The 27,056-nt window shown below is 41.6% G+C and overlaps 1 protein-coding gene across 4 annotated transcripts; it reads right to left on the bottom strand.

The window, feature by feature from the left end:
* Positions 1-26,892, bottom strand: mpp3a (MAGUK p55 scaffold protein 3a). 4 transcript variants are annotated; one of them, XM_056401771.1, is made up of 20 exons: positions 26,693-26,892; positions 16,675-16,737; positions 16,441-16,559; positions 13,718-13,795; positions 13,257-13,337; positions 12,764-12,901; positions 12,543-12,624; positions 10,503-10,588; positions 9,607-9,681; positions 9,144-9,340; positions 8,403-8,467; positions 7,484-7,504; positions 6,452-6,493; positions 5,072-5,137; positions 4,244-4,399; positions 3,994-4,074; positions 3,792-3,885; positions 3,600-3,705; positions 3,280-3,408; positions 1-2,353 (listed from the first exon to the last, which is right to left on the bottom strand). In XM_056401771.1, the coding sequence occupies exons 2-20, from the start codon at positions 16,709-16,711 to the stop codon at positions 2,174-2,176; spliced, it is 1,833 nt and encodes a 610-aa protein (XP_056257746.1). In that variant the 5' UTR covers positions 16,712-16,737; positions 26,693-26,892; the 3' UTR covers positions 1-2,173. The 4 variants fall into 4 exon arrangements, with proteins under 4 accessions (XP_056257746.1, XP_056257749.1, XP_056257748.1 ...); XM_056401774.1 differs by lacking the exon at positions 5,072-5,137; XM_056401773.1 differs by lacking the exon at positions 6,452-6,493.
* Between the last annotated feature and the right edge of the window lie 164 nt (positions 26,893-27,056).

The following is a 27,056-nucleotide window of genomic DNA, read 5'->3' as shown; positions in this document are numbered from 1 at the left end:
TTTGATTCAGCTAGCTTTATTATGGCACTTTGTACATGTCACATTACAAACTCAACATTCTGGGTTCATACAGCACATAAAAAGATCAAGAAGACATTGCATGTTTTAACAAAGAACAGAAGGGATCTGGAAGCTGCTTAATTTTCACCACACACACTCACATATTCAATCAGATGCCAGTGTAGGAGTGATAGGTTATCCAAAATCTGGTCAACCTGTATAGATCACTCGTTTTCTAGTCACCTGTGACATAAGCCTGTATTTCCTTATTGATGTGATTTGTCATTAAAGGATAGGTTCACATTTTTCCAAGTCTATCCTGATATAATAGTAATAGGCCAAAGACAAAGCTCTGGTCGCTGTACCATATCATTTGTCCTCTCCACACTGGTTGTGAAAGATTCCTTTGTGAAGTGATTTTGATATAAGTGATGGGAGACAAAAATCCACAGTCCTCATTCTGTGTAAAAATGATTAAGTTCAGCTGAAGCCAATATCAGCTTGAGCAGTCTGAGTACAAAAAAATGAGTCATTCTCTTCCAAAGTAACTGTCTTTTTAGTACAAAATCCCCTCTTATGGTATAAGACAGATGGTCTTTTCGGCCCTGAGGCCTTCTTAAAGAGTGAATCTTGAATCTCGAAACATCATCTGTCTTAATAAAAGAAAACTGAATATGGAGCGAGACAGTTTTTTTTCCTGCTCTCAAGGGAGGGATTTTTTCACAATCAGTGGAGGGAGAAGAGACAGCTACAACCAAGAACTCTTTCAATTCGCATATGTGGCAAATTTAAACCTATCCTGTAACCTAAAAAGTATTTTGCCACTGTTAATGCTAGATGACATCATATTTATATAATCTCAGGGCCAGGTCTTTAATTTGAAATAAGGCTGTGACTAAGTTATTTTCATTATTTGACCAAATATTTTACTACTACTTCTCTCTCTGTACAATGTCAGAAAATAGAGTCTACAAATAAATAGTTTTGTGACACTTCAGAACTTTTAGTTTACTATTGCGAAGAATGAAAAAAAGAATTGAGAAGTTGTAACCAGAACAATTAATAATATATAAACAATTAACCAGTTATCAAAATAGTTTGCAGATTTATCATGTAATTCTAATTTGAAATCTGTGGATATTACGTCTCCAGTTCGACAACACAAAACCCTGATTCTCGAAGAAAACAACTAGTACCATCTTCTTCTGTCTAAAAAACACATGTGCAAGGAAACTGTACAAAACCCATTCTTGTACATAAAAGTAGCATTACATGTTGGTGTATGTGTACATACACTGTGACATCCATCCACACAGACTTTGTGCACAGCATTGTTTAACACACGGGACTGAAGGTAAACAGGTTGCATTGAAGTGCTACGAGATCTTTCGTTGGCACACGAGGAGTAACATTTACAATATTTACATCTGAGATTAAATAACCAGTTGTCATGCGTTTCCTAAAAACAAACTGTTCTGTAGAAAATAAAATTCTCACATTCTATTTGGATCTTTTTGTTTTTTTTTTTCTGTCCATGTGTGGAAATTATAGTAATGGTTTAGCAAAAAGAACACATTTGTGTTGAACAGCATTCCCTTAAATTCATGTTAATTTCTCCTGTTGGATTGGTTCTTATACTGTACAGGATGCATGAGCAGTAAGAATTAACAAGGAAGCATTCTGCAGTTGGCATTAAAACTGTAAAACTAAAAAACATGCTACTGAAGGTACTCCAACAGGAGTCACAATAAAGCTGACTGACTGAGCAATCCTGTGAGTGGGATCCCAAACCTGACACACTCTGAACAATGCAGCTCGAGAGCGTGACAGTGTGAGGAATAAAACACTTGTTAAACCACAAACTTTCTTCTGTTCCCTGTGTTTGAAGTCAAATAAATTCAAAGAAAACCTGAATAAATATGACACGAGAAAGGAGCGATCATTGAGGAAGTGACAATAAACTGAGCTGTCCATCTGCGGCAACACCCCAGACAATGAGGTCTTCCTCTGACATCATCCTCTCCCTTTGGTGCTGCAGTTAATGGCTGTCTGACTCCGGGGGGACGAGGGGGGTCAGCTCATGAGGAGAGGGACTTGTGCAGGATTTGGGTGGGTGGGCTGTGAAGTTCCTCTGGAAGATGCATGTGGGGTGGGGGTAGGTAGGTAGGTATCTTTAGGTCCGCACCCAGCAGAGAGGCACCCAGAAGGATTCTCGCTCCAGCCTTTCCAGAATACCTCGCAGTTCTGCACAGGCACTGGCCGAGTCCTCCTTGATCAGGACCCGGTCCACCAGGTGTCCATACTGCTGGTCGATCTGAATGGCAGACTGACGCATCTCCTGCAGGTCCTCGTCCTGTTGCAAAAAATAAAATGAAGGGATTTATATGGAGACACACACATATACTGAGGCTGTCTCGATCGAGTCCTATGGAGGACCTGAAGGCAGAAACCTGCAATGATCCAGCCTGTGAATCATGTGGCCCTTCTTAGTGCTCACATTTGTACAAATCAGAGTCTAACTAAACAACCAGCTGCTTTCACAAATAATTGTCACCTGCAAATTACAGATACATTTCAGAGCCTGTGTTTCAGGAAACATGTTTGTTTTGATTAGATAAATGTGGGGAAATTATCTCAAGCTGCAAATCACAGCTTGCATGTTGCAAGATTGGTGAAATGTGTCCTAGACAAACAAACTATGTAATAAATTCATGTAATAAATCCAGTTGTCAGATAATTGGGTATATCGAGCTAAAAATAATGCAGTCTGATACACTCCTGCAATAAGTCCTCCTTCATGAAAGTTATGTTGACTTTTTGTTGAACTGTATTGCATTATACGGACCAGTGTTTCTATTACTTTGTCCACCCCATTTATATCAATAAAGGTAAAGCTATATAGCAAACCTACCTCTCTGTATCATGTAATACAGTTCAACAGCAGTTGAATCGATGCAAACAGTTTCAACACAAACTGAACATTACAACCTTAATAGAAGAAGACTGTTGTATTCGACAGCATTGGTTTAGCTTGGCGTTCCTAATAATCTGCCAGCTGCGCTTATTTACCTCATCATTATGTAGTGGTTGCATATTTCCATACTTAACGAGTTGGCAAGAATCGTCAGACTGCTCCATTAAACAGTGAACAAGAATTACTAGTGGATAATGGCTTGCAGAATATTAAGAGCTGCAAAAGATGTGTGTCCCCCTAGGCCACATTCAGAAAAGCCTTGAGCTGGGACACGGCCATTACTGATAAGAGAAAACAGGACTCACTGTTACGCGGCCATGCTCTCCCCCTCCTGGCGAAGTGGCAGCACTGCGGCGGCGTCTGCTCTCAGGAACACGAGGTTTGACAAATATTACGTAGGGCTTAAACTCTGCTGTCCGCAGCCTCCTCAGGGCCTGAAGTGGTGACACAGTAGAGGAAAGAGAAAAATACAAGTCAGAAGGCAAACATGACAGGACAAAGCCAACAGCCATGTATCAGACTCTCCACATTATGATCAGATCTGATGTGACTGCCTCCAGGATCTGTACTCTGACATGATAGATAGTGGATGTATATGAAGAAAGCGGGGTTACATGACTCCTACCTCAGGCTGCACATCCACTATACACATCTTCTTGGCCTGTACGGAGCGGATCGCCTCTATACTGGTGCCGTACTGGTTCTCTTTGTATTCCCCGTGCTCTATGAACCTGAAGAGAAGCAGTAAACCTCTAAACTTCACCAGGAAACAGATCAGATGTTTACACAACATCTACATGTATGAGTGTTAACATACTTGTTGTTCAAAGCATCTGCATCAAATTGCTGTTTTGTGACAAAGTGGTACTCCACGCCTTCTTTCTCATGAGGTTTCTTGGGCCTGGTGGTGTCTGTGGGAACGTACAAGAGGAGTTAGTTGTATGTGATTAAACTGGCTTACAATAATGTTGGTTAATTGATAGATTCGTTGTGTGTTATTGCTGAGAAGAGCGACTCACGTGGTACAGCTACTGCATAACGATGTGGGTTTTCAGCAATCACCCGCTGTTTGAGTTCATTGATTCGTGCTCCGAGGGAACCTATGGGAGCAAGTTGTGTGTTTAAAGGAGAGAAATAAATGTAGTCTATCATCATGTTGATAAAGCTGTTGATACTGGATCATCAGTTTCTTGTAGCACATGCTTTAATCCAGCAGATGTCACTATGATCTTAGGAGAACGTTTGTGTGTTTCAGTGGCTCAGTCCTACCGATCAGAACCACCAGGCGAGGCCTCTCATTGGGCCTCTGCTGGTAGCGGGTCACCTCTTCGTAAGTCATGAAGTCGGGGTCTCCGGGATCAGAGCCCTCTCCTGATGATCCTTGCCTGTCCTTACGACTCAGCCGGAAACTCCTCCGTAAACCAGCTACAGTGAGGCCAGAGAAAGGAGGGAAGAAGGAACAGAAAACCAAGGTGTTGGGTCAGATGCCATGAGCCATTAAATCATTTACACAAGGTTACATAACACAGGAGTGCACTACTTCACTGCCAGGATGCAGATATACTTTTTAAAAAATGTATTAGATAATTGCAGTGAGCGAACATGGTTTTAATAAAGTTAAGATCAACTCATTGACAATCATGCATTAAAAAAAAAAACTTTGTAAACAGTGCACATGGATGAAAATAGCTCACTCTTATTTGAACTGTAAATACTTGATAGTGACAGATATTAGCTGAACTTGGAGCCATTAGACATCATGCTTCAACCGAAAACTGGATCACATGCAGCTGACAGAAAATATGTTTAAAACCTTTTTAAGCAAAATATACTTTGTATTCAATTTTTTAAGTGATGATTATTTCAGAAGTTCAGTGACCCAAGATAAACAACATTTTCCAACATTATGTTCCAAACAAGGCATGCTGCTTTAAACGAGGCTAGAGTGCTGAGGCGGGACAGACAGGCATCCTGGCCCTGGGAAACGCCGCATCAATGGCAGAGAGTGACTGCAAATGAGGGTCTCCCATGACCAGGCCTGTCTGTATCCCCCCTTATCAGTGGTGTGTACCTGCGGGAATGAGCCGGGCACTGTACCTGAATAAAATTCCCAGGAAAACACCTGGCCACAGGAGGGCGCCACTGCTTTACACTTAGGAGAGACTATAACTGGCGTTAGAGCATCACACAACCCAGCCTCACACCTCCATCACAGGGTGAACGAGCAGCAAACGTGCCTGGTTGAGTGTGCAATGCGTCCAACAACGCAGCGGGGCCCTCATGAGGGGGAGAGGAGGGGGGTGTTTTGGGAAAGGGGGAAGCAGTGCACTGGCCACAGCAGCAGGGGCAGTTAGTTAGATGCAGGACGGGAGAGAGGCAGGTTGAGGAGGATCCAAACACTGCTGGGTGGAGGAGGTGGGTGGAGGGATGGTAAGGGGGAAAGGTTTTACAGCTCCAAGCAGAGTGCAACATAGTAAGCACAAATACGGTTTTTAAAAAAATGTATTTTGTGTTACAGTGAGGAGGTGCTGTCAAGCTTTCGGTGAGTTTAGATCGTTCCTTGAACTCATCGTCATTCCAGCAGCTCGCAGGATGTGAGGGAGAAAAATGGGGGTCAGGTTGGGCTGAAAAGGGCGAGGAAGGGGAGGTCAGTGGAAGGCTGGAGAGGGGTTGAGGATAAAGGGGACTAACATATTCCCTCCACCCCAATTTGAATTCAGCACAGCCTGTTATCACGACATAAAATCCCTGGCTACCTAAATACATTTTACCATCACTGTGATTTGATTTGGTAATGATTTATTTTACAGGTCCATAGTTCCTGGGAAAAACTCATTGGGTAATAAAATAGGAATAGTTTTGTCACGTTCAGCTGACCCGCTGTGTTCATGTTTGCAGTTATTTGATGTGTGACTGTCTCTTTGTTTCCTTACTTGAAAATTAGAAAAAAATTACACTCTCTTAACCAGCACAAATTCTCTACTAACCAAATCATCATCATTTTATATGTGACACTGTCTAAGTCTTTATGGCCTCTGTACTTTAATGTCTGACACTTTAACTCGTCTGTTAACTCTAATTATACTCTAATTACTGGCACCTGCAGAAGTGTGAGACGACACTTCCTACACAGTTTTTTCTACTTCGTTTTCCTTTCACGTTTTGTACAAACACTGCAACAAGGTTTGTTTTCCCTACATCTGAATGTCTTCCCTTCGCCTGGCACAGGTTAATTGTGAATCATCACCCGTCTCTCTGATTTCCCTCTTATGGCATTGTGTTTGATCCCATCTCTTTATCCTTCGAAACCCTCACCCTTTCTCTAATCCCTCAACCCCAGCACCAGACGGGTCAACCCTACAAGCAGTCAGTTTGACGCCCCGCCCAGGGCAACCAGGGAACCAGCACATAGCCAGGCTGCAACAGGCAAATAGCAGATAGGGAGAAGGAGGTGGAGAAAGATGTTCACGCTCTCACCTATGTACTGTCCATTGAAATAGCCCTCACAGTCACAGTCCTCTGTAGGGAGGCAAGCAGGGAAAAGAGGGGGTAAGCACAGGGTAAGAGACCTGGAAGAGTCAAGGAGTAGGGGAGGTGGAAGAGTTAAAGAGCAGGGCGGGTGGACTATGGGCGCTGGAGAGGGCAGGCGGGGCCGGCAGGCAGCAGGCAGGCAGACAGCGGGAGGCAGCCAAGAGATAATGAAGGAACGCTGCTGGAGGCAACAGCCACTAACAAAGGCTTGATGAAGATCGGAGAGGATAAAAGAGGAGAGGAGAGAGGAGGCGGCGAGGCTCTCCATCTGGAAGGGAGCCAGCTGTGAGCCAAGTCTCTGTGACCCACACACATGTAAACAAACCTGACCTCCCTGTTGTTGCACAGCTGAGACAGAAACTGCATCACATACACAAACCTACAAATCCATAATTCCAAAACAAAATAAGACTGTGACGATGTTCTGATTTTAGAAAACAGACAAACCATGGGTGGAAAAAAAATCGCAGAACAGAAACGGAATAAAACAACATTAAAACGATGTCTGAAAACACAGCAGAAAAGAAGAGGAAGATGAGGATGAAAAACAACAGAACAATGGACTGAGGATGACGCAGACCGAAAAAGGAGCTATTGTTATCTTTAACAACCTCTGCTTGGTTGGACTCAAATCCCCAGGGATGTTATTCTGCCTGCACATCACCAGGTATAACACACACACACTGACACACACAGAATCTCTATTCTGCTCTGGTACACTAACAGCAGGAGGGAAGGAATTAAGCTGGAAGCAGTAAAAATCCCAAATGCACACACCACACTAGCACACATGCAAGCTATATACACACACACACACACACACACACACACACACACACACACACACACACACACACACACACACACACACACACACACACACACACACACAGGCCTCCATTAACATTTTTCTAGTGTGTGTGGATGTTTCTTTGTGTGTTCTGGATGAAGCTTGTTTGTGGCTGCACATGTACCCACCTTTATCACATCCTTGGTCATCTGACACCGTGTGCAACAAAGAAGAACAAAGCGTGACACATTATCATCACAGTAGGTTAAAGGACAAGTTATTTTGTGTAAATGACATAAGAAATTTGGAAATTTTGTGAAAGCTGGGCTCGAGGATTTATAGATTCTGCAGTTGTCAGAATGACGTCACTGATGAGACAGGGGGAGACCCACATTTAAAGGCCCCACTGGGATTCAGGGGAATTAATCAGAGAGCTGGAGGAGCGTGGAGGGAGGCAGAATAGTCCCCGCAGGCTCGCTGCTGCGTGGCAAAGCAGGGCTAGCTGCCATGTTGCTAAGCTCTTGTTGTCGCCCCGTGGCTCAGGCCTAATCGGATCGCCTGCAGCTTATGAACCACGAAGAGCCACCACTCACATTAGCCACTCACCTGACTGTTTACACGCCGCCCCTATGGTATCAAGTGAGAAAGTGAGAAGCTGTAATGTATTGATGAGGCTTTGGTTCTCAGTGGGCGCCTGTTGCAACGATGTCTGGATCTATATAAACTGAACTCACAGCCCACTCGCTGACCAGATGGACTAAACATGAAAGAGATTAATTCATATTTGTGATCCCTCCCTCCGTCTCTGTGCCCCTCCATCTCTCTCCTTCTCATCCCTTTAAAAACACGTCTACACAGCCGTATGGCGAGGACGGACAATGAATACTAATGCCTCCGAGAACGCCAATTACCAGCAAAAAAGGTCAATAAATGTCAATGAAAACATTGCTGCATTTATCCACTGGAGGATTTATTGTCCTATAATGAGAGTGACTGAGTGCATTAGTGGAGAAATGAGAGCTGATAGTGAGAGATGCTGCAGGTAGTAAACTGTAATTATGAGATGATGCTTAGGATGCAGTGGAATCCTGGGAAGCAGAAACTTACAGACAGGCTTTTTAGGGGATTTTGGATTCGGGAGCGTGCCCATTTTCATCCTGTAGGCCAGTCGCCTGGAGGAATGTGCAGAGAGAGCCAGAGAGGACGAAGGCAGGAAGAGGATCATCAGGAAAGAAATAAACAGTGAGTGAAAGGTAAGGAGGAAATGACAGACAGGTAGAATAAAAGATTTACACATTAAATTCAGAGGAACATAAAACGCACATGGATGGATTATAAGACATTGGGCTCCTACGCACAGACTTTTTGTCGTCATTCTATGCCCCATTGTGATAGCTTTGTGTCTCTCCTAACCCCTATCTATGTTATTTCATCGTAAACCTTAATTTAACAAATAAAAAAAGCTTCTCAGAGCTCGGTTACTCCTCTGACCTGTGTCTCTCTCTGTGTTCAAACTGTGGGTATTAATCCTACAGGCGCGGCAGTGTTTGGCAGGGATCTCCCAGCCAGCTGAGATCATCTTACTAACGGATTATGACACTTACTGTATCAGCGTGCGCCTGTTCAAGGCTGTGTTTTGATTTATTTTTTTTCCACACTGCTTTGATGCTCCATCTAATCATAGTTGACCCCTCAAAGTGGAACACATGAATGTGGATTTAAAAGATTACAAATGGCTGGATGACATAAATATCGGCAGCATATGGGTGAATCATTCAGTCCTGATGCTGATTAGTTTACACCACAGGGAGTTCAGTTAAACAGCACAGGCACATGATTTGACCTCACCTCTCCTGGAACTGTTTGGAGGGGATGAGTCCGGCCCGCAGGTTGCTGTCTCCCACTCGTTTGGCCTGCCACCATGTGGGGTCGTCCTGGGTCACGACCTGCAGGATGTCTCCCCGTTTGAAGGGAAGTCCCGCCTCTTGACACGGCGTGGCCTTGTCCTCCAATGGGATGTAGTCAAACAAGGCTCTCATATAGACCTGGAAGCAAATGTGTTGGCTGTGTGAGAATTGTGGAAAACAAAAAGGCACCCTGTGTAGATACTTATTTTTGTAAATAAACAGGAGTGAAGTTGTTGATCCGTCTTGTCTGCCTTGGAGATTTGCATAAACATGGTGATGATCAGAAATTAAACTGCTATCTTTAATCAGCTGTTTATGTCAAAAAATAATCTGGAATAACACCCGAAAGGCTCCAACCACTCTGTGATCTATTGTTTTCCCGTCGCACTCCTGCTCCATCTCACCTTGCTCTCCTTCAGTCGGTCCTCCTCCTTAATGGCAGGGATTATCTTTAGAGTGATGGAGCCCTGGGACTGGGACTATATCACAAATAGACAAGAGGAATTAGTAGAGAGGAGGTCGTGAGTCTCAAATTAAAGACAAACACAGGATATTCTTGGATTAAAGGCACTCTGACGTGGATTTGACTTTTAATGTACTATCAGTGAAGACTGTTTGCAAATTAAAAAAAGATGGACAGAACGTGTTGGGTGAGGATTCACTACTACTACTCATCATCATCCTAGAGAATTGTTTTAATTTCAGCCCTACAGGCTGTGCATGTGCTGTGAGTGTAAAAGTACATGAGAACATCATCATAGAGTTGATGTAAGATATTATAGAGTGCTTTTCAGAATATCTCAGTGGTTTTGGTTGTAGACTTCCAGTGTGCAGCTGCTGACTGGGGCAAATTGTTCACTGAGTTTAGACATTTATGTTACGTAGGTTTTAATGGTGTGGGCACAAAATAGGAGTTTACAATAGTAAACATTTTACCTATATTTATGGTTTATCTTTGAGTTTTTACCCTTTATAATTCTGGGACTGCTATTTATTTTTCACTCTAGTCTTTTAGCACAGAGTTAATGAGCGTGCCACACTGAATTTCACTGTTCATATTTCTTGTGTATGTAGAAATAAAACCTGTAAAACTGTCTTTAAAAAAATTTTGCACAGGTAAGCAAGTGTGTAATCGTTTCCATTTCAATATAACATTTCTTCAAATTATAATTATAGGCTGAACTTTAAGCAAGTAACAGTCCAAAAATGCAATATGAAATATTGTAATTGTACTTGTGTATTTCTCTAATTACACCAGTGTCACTAATTATAGAGTGTACAGTAGTAACGTCTATCTTACCAGCAGCTGACTGATCTCATCTGGTCTCTTGTGGATTACCGAGACTCCGTTCACCTCCCTGAGTTCATCTCCAACATGGACCAAACCTGCGAGGAGAGGAGATAGCATGAAGACACAGATTGTGGGGCAGAGACATCAATGACAATCAAAGAGGCTTCACCAAGCGTCCCTGGTCTGTGGGGTTTATCAGTCGTATCTTAACAACAGTATTGCTGTCTGATCCACTGATACAGGCTGCCTCCATCCTCAGCTGTGATCCGTTTAGCTACAGCCACAACAATGAAACCAAAGGCTGAGAGGAGTGAGATCAATACGCCTTTTCCTTCAGGAGGGAGAACCACATAGGTGCATTCATATAATGTATGCATCTACCAGACACACACACACACACGCCTGAGGCCACTTCTCAAATCTGTCTACAGCCTCTGTCTCCACACGGACGAGAGCTTTTTCCATCATTTGACACAGCAAGAAAATGGAGGGAGATGGTAACGATTAATGGATGCGGACAGTGATTGGTTTACTTTCGCAGCATGCATGTTTCTACTGCCAAATAACACACACACACGGGCACGCACACACCTGCGTGTGGCTAATATTTCTATGGTAACGCTCATGAAAGGAGTCTATATCATTTTGATTGACTCTCTGGCAACTCGTTGAGAGCTTTGAGTTTCAGCAGCAGCCACACCACTACTGTCATTTTTCTTCTGCTGCTGCCACAATGCATCTCTCTCACACTCAGGCTTTGATCCCACTTTCATTAGAGTATCAGGTTTTGATTTGTTATCCCACTCGTATGTATTTTTTCAGGAAACAGTTTGGCTCATTTTCACTGGCTGCAAGAAGACAAATGCCATCACACTGCTGTAAAACTCAGGAGGTCTCTCAGGGCGTCATGGTGGCTCAGTTTGTCTCGGGGCTGTGCTACATTACTGCAACGTCCTGGCTCATATCCATGCTGGGAACGTTTTTGCTTGTCATCCTTGATTCTTTCCTGCTTCTTTAAACTGTTACACAACAGCTAAATGTCTCCAAAACTAATTTTTAACCATAATAATTAACATTAACATTCTTGTGACCACTTCATTGAAAATAAAATCTACTTGTGATGCCTCATCATAGGGTGCATTGTCTCTTTAAATTTTACAACCAAAAGTCAGAATGAGTAGAAGAGATAATCAGCCAAAGTTACAGAACACAAACAAGTTACACAAACATGGTAGAAATGTTAGTGGTTTCTTTGGGGGTTTTTTTGCTCACCCATTGTTTTCAGCTTAAAAACATTACTGACACTTCACTTCACTTCAATTCACCTGACACCTGCTCAAAAGACTCAACAACTCAGAAAGTTGCTGACCTCTGGACAAGAGTAAATGTTTGATGATGAGAAACTTTTGATTAATGGTGCATATTCACATATTGCATATTTTTCAGTTCATTTGTAATATGATAATAGTTTGTGCTGTGATAAGTCATTAAATATGCTGTTCTTTTCTCCACCATCACTTTGATGTGGCCAATTATGTTTTCTCCTGTTCAGCATCTCCTCTGCAAAACCTCAAGGGATTAAATGAGGCAATGCCAGTGCGTTTTACTCAGCGCCCTCATTCCCATGCTATTGGAGGAGAGGATTTTAAACAGCATTAGCAAACAAAATTACAGTGTTAAAACACGAAAAATATCTGAAAATTTTATCAAATATTTAGTAGCAAATACTTCTTAGAGGGGTGGGGTCACAGAGAGGAGGGCAGGTCATTAAAAGTCTCTGCTCCGACTTCTTTATTTGAAAAATGTTTATAGACCTGGGAAGGTAAAATCATACGGTACTTCATGAATAAAAGATTCATGAAAAGATAAAAAATAAACACAGCTTTGTCTGGAATTTATCTTGCAATCATCATGCAACCTTTTTGGTTCATTTCACTTGTCTGTGTTCCAGTTCCCAGGTTCCAGTCCACCTACAGCTACTGGCAGACTTGCCATGTGACAAGGTTTGTAAAAACTACAGAGTAACAAACAAGAAGCAGCACAATTTACCACTTCGATCAGCTGCACCTCCTCTCATGATCCGAGCCACGATCACCGCCCCGGTGGCTTCATCCCGCCTGATGGTGGCTCCCTGGAGTACAGACAAATGAGTAAGATCATTAACAGAAAAGCACAAAGGCCTCGGTCCCATAATCCCGGTCTCTCCCACCCTGTTCTCCTGCAGACTCCTAAATTTTCATTTCCACTCTCATCTTTCTGTCACAACTCACCAGAGGCTCCTTGTTCTTCACCAGCCTGACAATCTTCACCGACTCCTCCTCCAGCTCGTCCTCGAAGTCATCCGGCAGCGGCGGCAGCACGGGGTCGAAGTTCTTCTGAGCCACAGTGTCGTGCACTGAAAGAACAGCCTGATGGGACATAAAAGCGACGTGCTGAGATTACAATGCTGACGTTGGGCTGCCGGGGAGCAGACAGAGCACCCTGACGTCTGCCACAATCTGCAAACAGCTTCAGACATGAGTTTACAGTCTGATGTCAGAGCAAATGAAACGGCCACATGGATGCACTCTAATGTGAATTAGTGAAACACGAGCTCTTCATGTTCTGAGCAAGAATGTTCTTTGGATTGGTGGCAACTTATTGTGGCTGTTCGCTATATGTCTCTGTTTCTGGTTCTTATTCCAGATAGCCCGCAGTTTTTCATGTTTTAAAATTTTCCTACAAAGTAACACTGTAGGACTGACGGCTACAAAGTGTGTTCACCTTGAGATGAGGCGATGTCAGCAAGTGCAGAAGCTCCTTCTCCTCAGTGCTCATTGGTCCACTCTGCAGCTCCTCTGCCACCTACAGATCACAACACACACGCACACAGACACACACGAACCATGAGTCCTGACCTGACGTGAACCTGTGTGTGTGGATACCGGGAATGCAAGCTACAGTTTAGAATAAATGCAGAGAGAGAGACACAGACATGCACGCAGGGGGAGATAAGTAGCGAGCAGCTAAGGTCAGCAGTTTCCCGCACTGATAACTGGTGGGAGCGAGAGAGCACCAGGATATGGAGTTTCATTAAATGAGCATCGGGATGATTCAGCACTTTGAGGACATTAAAATTCACTTTTGATACCTGCACTGCTTCTCTGTGGGAGCTAACTCATTGTGACTGACTTCTGGGCCCAAGTGGAAAAATCATTTACTGTGAGTGTGTGTGATGAACTTACATCCTCTGCCAGAGAAGAGGCACTGTGGAGGACAGGTGTTGGACTCTGTCTCTCATACTGTCTCAGCTTCTCATGGATCTGTGACAAAAACAAATCTAGTTCATTAGGGGAGACGGTTTCATAAAGGAGTGCACCATTCTGGAAAACTGTAAAGGTCAAGCAAAGAATAATGTACATATGCATCCAAGTCTAGACACTTTTATCAGGGAATCAGTAAAGTCATTAGGATTCATCTTCTGTACCCCATGGAGACAATCTGGATTATTCTCTCTATTCAAAATATCTACTAGGGACTTCATTTAATATTTCGGTATGAGTCAAAGGGAAATATACAACAACAACACTTCATCCACTGCACAGAGGATGAATACATTGTTGCTCACCTGACACACAGTACAGTTCTTATTAAAATAAACCCAGCAGCTAGATTCTTTTGATAGTTTTTCATTTCTAAACCTTACGTTTCTGCATGATGCCAGTTGCCCAGTATCACATATGGCTTATTTTTATATTTGCTGGCAAGCAGCCTCTCGTTACCATGAAAATAATGACTGTAATAATGACTGAAAAAGCATGAGGCTGAGACATGGATGGTTGTGTCACAAACAGACTGTTGTTTGCATCCTATTTCATTCCAACAACTCTGATCTTTCCTGAGCAATAGCCAAGTTTACTTGCCCACACTTTACCAAACTTTAATCATGGTGGTGGCAGTTCAGAAAACAAAATCAAAACAGTGAGTCATTTTTGTGGCAGTCATTTGTGACAGTTTTAGATGGCAGTGACAAATGATGTCCTGCCAACAGACCAGAAAACTCAAATGACCTGATTTCTGTCCTGTCACTTAAGGAAACAGGCTAGATTTTAACCCTCCTGTTATGTTGCGGGTCAAATTGACCCGTTTTAAAGTTAAAAGATGTAAAAAAAAAATAGTTAAAAGTATTTTTTGGGTATGAAACTTCTTCTGCTTGGCTTAATAAGTGTAGTCAACATATAAAATTAAAATGGTTCATTTCGAATATTTGCAACCCCCCCCTGCATGTTTATATTACATAGATACTGTTCGGGTCAATTTGACCCGGCAGTCAAAGTGGAGGCTAAAAGGGGTCAAAAGTGTCAAATACTATTTGTTTCTTTGCAACTGTAAGACATATTTCACCCCAATCTCACACACACACACACACACACACACACACACACACACACACACACACACACACACACACACACACACACACACACACTCTCCCTATTCTCTTGACCTCATCTGTAAAGTGCGAGAATGCAGGTGTTGTTATGACTTTTGACGGGAACCTTTTCTGTTGCCGTGGGCAAACTCCACCCACATTGAGTGGACACTCAGCAGGGGAGGGGCAAAACATATAAATATTCTCTGCAAGGGAGTCCTACCAACATTACACTCTGCAGCTACATATGATATACTCTCTGTCAGAGCTTTACAAAATGAGCAGCAGAGGTAAACAGGTGACAACCCTGGAGGCTCTGGAACTCATCTTTGATCATGACAGTGAAATAGAGGAGGATGTGTCTGAAGATGAAGACCATCTTGAGGTCAATTCTGAGTCTGATGATTCTGATTATGAACCAAATGAGGAAACTGCTATTCATATTCCTCCAAGCAAGACATTCACATCAAAAAATGGTGAAATGCAGTGGTCTTCATCCCCAAATATACTTCAGGCAAAACTGTCTGCAGAAAACATAATAAAGACAGTGCCAGGGCCCACTAGGATGACAGTGACTCGTGTGACAGACATCAAGTCAGCTTTTGAGCTGGTCATGCCCAACTCAATACAGAAAATCGTTCTCGAAATGAAAGTGGAAGGAACAGGATAAAATGCATTTACATGCATATCTGGGGGTCCTCATCCTGGCTGGGGTCTATAAGTCAAAGGGTGAATTAACAGCCAGTCTGTGGGATGCAGAGACAGGCAGGGCTATATTTCATTATTGCCACAATGTCTCTGGAGACTTTTCATATTTTCTCCAGAGTAATCCGATTTGATAATCGAGAGACAAGGGCTGTCAGATGGGAGAGAGACAAGAGACAAGCTGGCAGCTATCAGGACAGTGTAGGACAAGTGGGTAGAGCAACTTCCACTACTCTATAACACAGGCCCTAATGTCACACTGGATGAACAGAAGAGGTGTCTCGTGTTAATTTATCAACATCACTCCATAAAAAAATTAAAAAATGTAAAATAAAATTTAAAAAAAATTAATGTCACGTAAAACTCTTGTATTTTATATGTAGGTCTTTCCAAAGTACATTAAAAAAAGTTTTAACTTGCATTTTTAATGAAAAACGAGTGAATTATCCTCATTGAACCATGATCTGTGAGAGGTAAAGAACACCATTACACTAAATATTGATTGAAATGGTTAGTAATGGAGTTAATAATGAGATATAAACAATGTTTATTGGGATTTTTTGGTTTCTGACCCTTCTGGATAATTAAACATGCCCCGGGTCAAATTGACCCGGGAACATCTTTGCTGTTCCTGAGAAACGAACATAACAGGAGGGTTAAAAAAAGATTTAGATTTTCAAGACATGAGGCACAATCAAATCTGAACCTTCTTTTTCAAGCAAAAATGTTCCAAAATTTAACAGCGCAAAGATCCAAACTGCATCTAAATGTAAATATTAATGGTTACTTGTGGAATAAGACTCAGTTTCAGTAGTAATAAGATTTCCTCACCTTCATCAGGTATCCCAGGCTCCTCTCACTGAAGACATCTTTGAGGAACACCATGTCCTCTTTGTGGTTGGCATCGGGCCGCAGCTGAGAGGTCAGCAGGGCCAACGTCTCATGAAGCCCTACAGAGGAGGGGAATAAGAAAACCATTGTGTACATTAACGCGAGCAGATGGAGCACACCATCATCCAGCAGTATGAACAGTATGTGTGAAGCATCTGTGCCAACTCGTCTCACCCGCTCCTGCTGTGAGCACCGGCATGGCTTCTTTCATGGGTCAGTGAGGTGAGGAGGGGAAACCTGGGATGGGGAGACAAGAGACAAATTACAATCAACGTGTTCACTGATGCTTTCTGTTTCTAAAAAACAATTGCCTCTACACAAGAACAGCAAAAAAAAAAAAAAAGAAGAAAAGGAACTGGTGTGTTTTTGTGAGCGTGTAGAACTGATTTAAAGGCATCCAGAGACCCATGTACAGTAATTACAGCCGTATATCATCTCCTTGTACGCTTCATGCCATAAATCCAGGCTGCATTTTCCATTTTGCAGGGCAGTTACCTCCTCTGTGAAAGTGTAGGTGTGTATGAGCAAGTCTGTTTGCATTATAGAGCCGTGCTAGTAAGATAAACAATCACTGCTGGTACTATTAATCACACCGACTCTCACCAGGCCCACTAAGCTTGGTGTTGGTGTGTGAGAGAGGAGAGTGGGCTACTCTGGCACAAACCTGCATGAAAGAACTAAAGCACTGACAGGACAGAGGCCGCCTTCCACATGACTGTTCATTAGCCTGTGTGAATGTAACTATGTAGTATACACAGTGTTTGTTGAGTTGTTGATCTTTTTTCTCTGCTTTACTCAATAATTGAGCTGCATTCACTTATTTATGCTCAAAGGGATTAATGACTGATTGATGTGATTGAGTTTTGTGCAATGAGCTCATACAAGGAATAATATGTAGCAAAAAAAAAAACAAACAAACATTCATATTGACTTTTACACTCAATCAATTTGAAAAAGAAAAAACATCAACCAATGGGGTGAGATTATGTTACATACAATATCTCAATACAAGGCAGAGTTTTTCCTTGTTTCAGTGTCAGTATATTGAAACACAAGCAGATCAGTGCTAGTAGCAAGAAAGAATGCAGGTTAGTTAGTAAAATTTTAAACAAGTTGATTTGTATCAGACACACTTATAATGCAATATAATGGAATCCAGTAACAGCTCAGACATTAATTCTACACTAACACAGCTTATAATGGTCAGTTTTTTTTTGTAAACTGTCCAAGAAGAGTTCATTCAGCTGTGTTTATTATAGAGGTTGTAGTTTGCGGTGGTGTTGAACTGGATTGAATTATATTGAAATGTGTTTCTTATATTCTTCAGCCCTCGTGTTTATAAAATAGAGTGGGCCAAAAATTAGAAACACTTCTCAGTATGATGCAGTTCACTGCGAACTACAGCTTCAATATAAACATGTAGTTAAATTCATACCTGTAGGACAGTGTCAATCAAAGCTGAACATTATCTTTGCAAAGGTGGAATTTAAGTCAGACCTGTTGTATTGGATCACATTAGCTTTTACAGGTGTACCTGATAAAAAGGCCGGTAAGTGTGTATATTCATATATACTGACAGACTGAGTGACTACAGTCATCAGGAGCACTGCACAGACTGCTGGATTACCACAGGCCCTACAGATCAATATCCCTGTCACTGCACTCGATATTCTCCATACATCCTCCCACTGGAAACAGGAGTCAATAACATAAACCACAGACTACATCATGTAACAAAGCAACAAAGCCAAAACAATAAGCTGCAATGAGGAGTATTAGCATTTTCACAAGAATTCTATCAAGCATTATCATATTTGGATTTACTGTAATGTTGTAAACATTTAGGGGCAGGAGTGTCAGACTGTTTGATTTCCCTTTCTTGTTTGTGTCAAGAAATATGGAATAAATCAGTAAGTAAACATGGGCTGGTTTACAGTCATTCTTCAAAAATGTGACATCTAAATACTGTATTATATAATCATCCAACACCTACCTGTTTACTCTGGTGAAATATTGACAGAAATTATATTCAGAGTGTTTGGAAAAAGGGCAAAGGCCCAATTGCTCAACTTGTCTGGCAGTAGTTTGCTTGTCTGCTTTGTACTGTACATGTAAAATAAACATAAGCTTCACAAGGGATATATTTAGTACAGGGCTGTTTCACAGTGTCCACACTGCCATGATGATGCATCTTTTTGGTGTATTACCACCTTCCACAGAGACTCTAAAGTTTATATTAAAAAAAATATCTGCATACATTCAACAGAAATCCTGAGCACAGAGGTGTTTATAGTGTTTCCTTGTTCTTCTTCTTCTACTTTGGTAATATTTGAGCAGGTTTATAAGCAACCACTGTGCAAGAACAATTCAAATTAATCTGTACACACTGACTCATTACAAAAGGAGAATAAAGCTCAACATGAAACAAGTGATCCTTTCTAAAAAAAGCAAAGAAAAGATCAAAATTACTTTTCCACACTGGCACCGCCTGATGAAGACACTGAACTGACCTCTGAACTGTTAGCATAGCATGTTAGCCAGTTTCCAATATTACAACCAGGAGCTAAAGTCAAGCTTACATTCAGCAGCGTGAAGGCAGCAAGAGCAGGTAGAAGACTAAAGCGCTAATGTAGAAAAGCAGGTGTCAGCAAACTGGCAGAGGGTTCATCAGAGCAGGAGCAAGGCTGCAAAGTTAAGACACGCTATCCAGTCCACTTTGGGGCTAATGACTGATATGAAGCAGCTGTGCAGGCAGGTGATTGGATCAGGTGATGTACAGGAGCAGCAGACTCTGTAGAGGCAGCTAGAGGACAGGTGAGGAACAGCAGATCTGGGATTAGAAATGAGGTAAAGACTACACAGTGGAAGATGACAAAGGGGGGGGGGGGGAATGGATGGAGCTGATAACAAAATGGTTCGTAATGTTTCATTATCACACACAGTCCATAAAGTCGAGTGACAGGAACTAGGGAACTTTCCTGAGTAGGAGGAAAGCAGAAATTCCTACATAAATGGCTGTGCTGAGCTTTTTCTTTTTTTTCTTTTTTAAATTTAAAGTAATTTGATAATTGCAATAAAACATTTATTAACAAGCTAAAATATAATCAGATCTACAGTATTGTAATTATCAAGATATTATTTGAACCACCTGTTTTTTATCCAAATTAGCAGTGTGGCATGATTGTGATGCATTTAGTCCAGACAAGTTTCAGCTACTAGATGGTTTGCTATTAAATTTTATTCAGACATTCATGATCCCCTCAGGATGAATTGTCTCATTCAGCTCCATTATCCAGTTCTTTGGTTTATGACCAAATGCCTGCAAAACCAATGACATTTGTGCTTACTACTAATTAGCATATGTTAGCGTTCTTACATGCTAAACTATCTTGGTGGACATGGCAAACATTATTCCTACTTAACATCAGTACATTAACATTGTCTTTTTAAGAATGTTAGCATACTGATGTCAGCGTTTAGCTCAAAGTGCTGCTGTGCATGTTAAGTAAAGCCACCCGCATATTATATAGTTTAATTAATTATAATTATAATAATTTAACATATATTTAGCATTAAACGGTTGTCTTAGGAATTGTTTAATGGAGATATTAAATAGGATTTAGGTTAACTGCATTATCAGTGCAGAATTGTATTCTTAGGATCTCTAACCTAAAAACATCAACCTCGATATGCTCAGCAGCAAGTGAAGACTTCCTGAATGAGGACAGAGGGGAAGCAACATGAACGAACTGTATAGTCTGAATCCTCAACTTAAAATCAGATCGTCTTCATCAGTGCTGTTGTTACAATGATATACAGCATCCTGCACCTTCACATCTTACTGTTTCCGGACAAAAATACCAAAGCTGACTTTATTTTGACAACATGTTGCAGAGTTCTTCTTTCATTTTGTGTCTTTGAGGCCTGGTTTCTTATTCACATTCAGGGGTTTTCACTTATTACACTTGCCAAAAAAAAAAACCTGAGCTCTTATTTTGTCTCTGTGTGAACCCATCGACGAGGAATCCTACATTGTGTCAGCTCAGCTTCCAGCCTAATGTATCTTCATTGCAAGATTGCAATTTTCTCTCTCTTCCTAAAGCATTTCTCAAACATATCCGTGTGCTTTGATGGTTCACAATAAGAATATGATTAACCACCGCAGAGACACAGAAAGAGACAGCAATGAGCTCATGAATAATGAACAGAAAGGATATTACTGAGGGAGAAAGAAGGATGGGGAGAAGATGAACAAATCGTGCAGGAGGGGGGAGGCAGCACAGGAGAATCAGTCGGATCAACACACAAGAGACAAGCTCTTTATTCTCAAGTGTCAGCTGGGATTTTCTTCATATAACCTCACTATATTTAACTCAGGGGGGGTATCATTATCAATACAGTGTCTTTGGAAATGATAAAGAGCTTCATTCTGTACTTTAGATAAATATTCACTCTTCACTGATGATTTTTTTTCTTATATCACAAACAACCACCTTCAGCAAAGAAACCCTTTGAAAGTTTCCTCTCATTTCCTCCCACCTTCTTCTGACTAATATAACTTGTAGACGAGGAGAATTAATGGGCAAATAAAAATGTAATGGCGCTTTGTAATGTGCAAAGAGTTGATTTATATTGAAGACATGGTGTTAATGGACTGGGATTCACTATAAAGGGAGTGCAGAGATGGTTATTACAAATTTGAGCTTTTCAATAAATGTCTTTCTTTATATTCTTTCCTTCTTTGTTTCAATTTCTGACACCTATGAATTACAGTATTACTTTTTGATAAGAGCTTACATACAGAACAGGTATGAAGTCACAGTTTGCAGCCACTGATTACTTACAGCCTCTTTCTCAGTTATATAATTTTTATGTTCAGCGTGAATTCACTTTCAGAGGATACCTTTCTCCGATGTCTGTTGCAATTAAAAATCCATACGCACACTTAGAAATGACAAGAAAAGGCACTCCTAATAACTCCAGGACTTGCCTCAAAATCGTTATGATTTTAGGTTTTTTTCAGTAATTGAGTGATAGCTCTCTGTTCATCAATGGGTAAACTGCAAACAGGAACTGCTAATAGCTAATTCAGCAAACTTTTTATGTTGCCAGTTTGCCAAAATGTAAACACATATATATATAATTATAAATATATAATTATGACAACATTTTCCACAAACCAGTAATGGGATATAGGGACCCACCCTTCCCTCTAACTTCAGAATAAATAGGAAATATCAAAATTGTCATAATTTTAAGAATAAATCTGTCTATTTAGAATTAAACTGCATCAATGGACCGGAGACCTGGAGGCCTGTCTGTAGAAAGGGCCGATGATGACTTATGAGGACCACGCTATGTGACTCTGGGTTTCACTTCATAGAAGAAACTTCCCCAAATGACAGATTTAACTGAGTTGAGAATTTTAGTGTCTCATGGTTTCAAAGGCATGTAATATGTAACATGACTGTGTCCCTTTCTTAGAGGATTAGAAAAATCTCTTCATCGTCATCATCATCATCCTCCTTCTTCACATCATCAGCTCCTTTGTTACTCCCATCACAGATGATGTCAAAATCAGCTTGAAGAAACAAAAGCCATTCAGCAGGAAAAGACAAGTCCATCAGTCTAAGATTAATTAACTGAAAATTGCAGCCAAATGATATTTCTCCGGATAATTAAACTAGAGATGGATGTGTTTAGAAATTGCAGCTTTTAGACAATCAAAAGTGTGCGTGGTTCATAACATCATCCTTCTGCAGCAGTTCAGACATAATCTGCTGAGCTGCTCTCACAGATCGACATAGCGAGGTCAGCAAAGAGAAGTATTATGGGAGCACCTCTAAGTGGCACCCATGGGGCATTTAGGATTGGTCTGTAATTTCAGTTTCCTATCTATGTATTAACATTAAGATTTGTATATACACACAAAATAGTCTAATATAACACAGAATACTAAATATCACTTTGCCTAATGATAATATTGACTGTGCTGAGTTTTACTGTTATGACAATGTTAACCCAGTTAATTCGAGATAATGTACAGGTATTTGCAGTCAGGTGAGACATAACAGTGGATGGTCCTTTTGCCCAAAAGGTCAGCAATGGCACAACAGTTTGAAATTGTTAAATGGCACAAATTTGCACATCATCAAACCTTGAGCTCAGCGCAGAAGGTCAGTGCAGATTTACTTCTCCTCCACAAGTGAATCCACTGTTTTTGCCAGTTCCACTGAATAATTGACTTTTGGTCAAATATTTTGTTCGGTTAAGATGTTTAAAGCAATGCACATTTTAAGCTAAAACTAGCGAATCAACACCACGGTCTGCAGCTTTCAACCCAATATTTTAGTTTAATCTTTGTATGCTTGACAACCAAGAGTTTTCACTGGGTATAAAACCATTAGCAGATCCTCCAAGCTCACAGAACTATTGTGCACTGCCGCTATATGTATTGGTACAAATGTGTTGGCAAACTAGTCCCACAGCCATAGCAGCCCCATCTTTGCTCCAGTATATGCAGAAATGTCCACTTTAAATAAGTTAACAAAATTTGTATCAGCACGTTCTAAACTTGACATCAAGGTTTTACGACTCACAGAAAACCTGCACAAATACAGTATGTCCAAGTTCTTCAGAGAGCACCAGACTCCTGCTGTCACACGTCACCACAAAAACACGACCACAAACATCAAATCAGCCAACGTCACAGACCCAGAAATAGACATAGACATCACGCTTTTTGTATTTCGTCCCAACAAAAATGACGTTTTTGGTTCAAATCTAGTCAAGAGCTTAGCTGCAGATCACACAAACATGATGGAGCCCTGCTGAGGTCACAGAGAGCTCAGAAATCAGCTGATCAGACAACAGCCTTCATCATGTAACATCCATCCAGACACATTTAGCTAAAATGCATTACGTGTTGTTAATGTTACTGCATTAATAACATGATCCAGTGTTAAATAAGAGATTTAGAAACATAATAACACTGAATATAATTCTCAGTGTTGTTCATCCAGACACTGATGCGCTCGCCCATAAATAGATAAGCAGTTTGGACTCAGTGCTGAACTCAAATGAACACAGAACAAACACACTCAGACATCCTGTCTCTGTGCTCCTCCTACTACAGCCCACTCCTCTGTTTCAGTCCACATTCTTTCTCTTCCTGGTTCATCTTTTTCTTCGTCACACTCCAGCTTGTCCGAAAGCCCTTTATTCGCCTGCTTTCTGTCACGAGCCCTGGAGGTGGTGTGACGTCAGCAGGTTCAGCAGGACAGTGGTTGGCCCTCACAGCCATCAACACACTGCCAAGAGTTTCATCAGGTCTCCCAGAGTCTCTTTGATGCCTCATCCAGTAAATCCTCTGCCAGTAAGAGCCTCTAAAGATACTTCAGCCACTGATGTGATGACACTGAACAGGGTTATAAAACTCTCCAGGGTGGGAGTTTTCCTCTCTCCTCAAAGAATGATGTTGAAAACGACTGTTTTCATCATCGATTGATTTGTTGATTAATTGTGTGATTAATTTCCTCCACCATGGCGGTTAGGTTTTCATATGTGTCTGTTTATGTGTCAGCAGGATGTCTGTGCTGAACCAATTTGCGATTTGGTTTTACATTGGCCTTGGTGGAGGTCAGCGTTCCTCTAAGTCTTCTTCTAGTTGTTTTGAACCACCTCAAAGGTATTCAGTTCACAATGATAAATAGAAAAGTACCAAATCCTCACATAACAGAATCTGAAACCAAGAAAGTTGGACACGTTTACTTTATAAAGAACGTAAACAATTAATTGATTATCAAAACAGTTTGATTAATTTCTGTTAGTTGAGTAACCTGGTGTTTCCCAACCACAGATGCATCTGCTGTTTTTAGAGGGTGATATGAAGAATTGAAATTATGATTTCATTGAAAAAAGAAAAAAGAATCCATACACTGAGATAGGTTTAACACCTGAGCACCAGGTGTGGAGATTAAGTGAAAACTAGAATAAAGCTAAAATGATTAAGCAGCTGAAACTGATAAAAGTTCTGGACAAATGCTTGAAATGTCCAGTTTCTGTCCCTCCTCCAAGTGGTGAGTTCAAATGCAAATTCCAACTCAACCTAATAATTGACAGCTTAACTGTATAAAAATAATATTGTAACAATAATCACTAGAACACACGTGGGGAATGACAGGTGGTGTTGATGAGTTCTTCTGACAGGGCTGCTGGGATACGTGAGGCTGGGATGCAGTGGAGAAATCAATTGACAACTGACTGATCGTTTCAGTCCTAGCTGATTGTGCTACTGCTGCCATTTTATTTCTAATTTTATGTGAAAATTTGGGACATGACATAATAAAACATTTTGTATGTATTGTCTCAAAACTGTTCTCACTACAAAAACAACATTTCACTTAGAATGACCAGTGTGACATTTTCCAGTCCAGTGATCTCTTAAGGTCATGCGAAAAGACGTAGTACTGTAGTGTTAGGTTGCTCCACAAGACCTTTCACAAAAAAGACTGGGACGTATAAGAAGCTGGGGTTCACATCCTGTGCTCTGAAAGATGGTGATCCTTTCCTATCCATAAAGTAGTTTTAGCTGATTTAAGCTTAATTAGACCTTAACCACAGAGGAGGCAGAATAGTCTGGAATGGGATAGTCACGTCATGTGAGAGGTTTTTGAAAAGTACTGACAAATTCAAAGTCCTAAGTGACAAATTGGTTAAGAAAGGGGCTTGTACATTCACACTCACAGGTGGAAACACAGACGACCACTAAACATGTCTCTTTGTCATCTGTCATCAGATGTCCCCTCTCTCCGTGTTTCCATCACATACAGAGGTAGGTCGTCATTTTGTGGTGCTATTTATCATTGTTTATGTGAAAAGAATATGCCACAGCCTTTTACGTATGTCTGAGGACGTAACAACACAAAATGTGCCATCTGGAGTAGTTATGGTGATGCCTGTGAGGGTATAGGGATCATTAGAAACACCCTCTTGAACGTAACAGCTCTTAATGAAAATGTATTGTCTACCAGGCTGAGAAAATGCCTTGGCATCCAGACACTAAAACAACAAATGCTCGGTCAAGCTGTTCTAAACAGGCTGCCTTTTAGAGGGCTGACTGTTTCACTTTGCCAGACGACGAGGGGCAACCCTGCTCCTGTCCCTCCTTCAGGACCACACACACACACACACACACACACTGAGCTACAGTACGTGCTTTTACAATATGGTGGAGGGTATTATTTCTGTATCATTCACCAAAGGGCGAAAGTGGAGAATATGAACTAGGGATTGATGCCAGGAGCAGAAGGCTGAGTATTTAGCTGCAGCTTCATGTACCACAACATTTTTCATGTGTTCTGCATGTACAGACAGAGGCAGACACACACATACACGCACACTGATGGGTGGTATATCTATGCAAGTGTCTACACACACAGCTGAGTGACAACATCTTAACATCTTGGTCAGAACATGATCAAACGTCTCTTTGACTCGCTGTCTCCAGAATGAACGCTGCTCACACACAGCTAATCCACTGCCCTGACAGTAATGGGAGGCAACACTAAGCATGTTTGGCCAGCATCCAACATGCCTTTCACACGCAGATGCACTCACACACACATACACACACACACACACACATTTCCCATACTTACACCCTCACACTAACGCGACCACAAAACCACCCATTATCTAATTTCATGTCACAGGAGCGAACAGAGGGTGTGGTCAGACAGAAACTTATATCATCTCCAACATGGAGGGAAACTACTGATGTTGACAGCTGACACACTCCTGCACACCGTCACTCAAATGCTGAGCCCCTCTCCCAAATCCCCCTAGACCCACCCCCTCACTGCTACACAGCAAAGCAGAGGCAGATGTCTATTATCTCTTTCTAGTTCCACTCCTCTTTCTCCCATTCTCTCTATTCTTACTTCCTCATGTCTGTAGAGCGTAATGCCGGCCCTCGCTCCCTCCCTCCCTCCCTCTCTCCTCCATCTCTCCGCATCACTCTGCAGTGCTACAATGCTCGCCTCGTACAGCATGCCGTCAGCTGGCAGACGGATGAATAAAAGGAAAACACACAGTGGAGAGCAGAGCATCCTGTCCTCCAGCTGATACCGTCTCCACACTCACAACAGAAAGACTAATGCCGAGATAAAATGAGCAACATCTGCCTTCTTACCTTCTCTTCTCTCTCTGTATCTCCTCCTCTCTCTCTCTCTCTCTCTCTCTCTGTGTCTCTCTCCCAGTGTTTGTGTCCCTCCTGACTGCAGCCACACTGTTTCTCTCGCTCTGATTCCTCCTCCTTCTCCTCCTTCCTTCTTCCTCCTCCTCCTCCGGCTGCTGCTCTCACAAACCTGCTGCCGCTGAGTGTCCGCCTCCTCCACTCTCTCTTTCTTTCTCTCTCTCTGTGCCTCTGTCAGCCCCTCCCCTTACCATCCTCCTCCCTTTACATCTCTGATGCTCTCTCTGTCCACAACATCAGTGGATGAAGAAGGGCTGAGATTTTGTCATTTATACTGTAGCCTGAGTTTGTGCTTCTATAG

Source organism: Seriola aureovittata, chromosome 17, assembly GCF_021018895.1.
Source record: "Seriola aureovittata isolate HTS-2021-v1 ecotype China chromosome 17, ASM2101889v1, whole genome shotgun sequence".
NCBI classification, from domain to species: domain Eukaryota; kingdom Metazoa; phylum Chordata; class Actinopteri; order Carangiformes; family Carangidae; genus Seriola; species Seriola aureovittata.
Note: the sequence above shows the minus strand (reverse complement) of the source record. Positions and strands in the feature narration are given on the sequence as shown.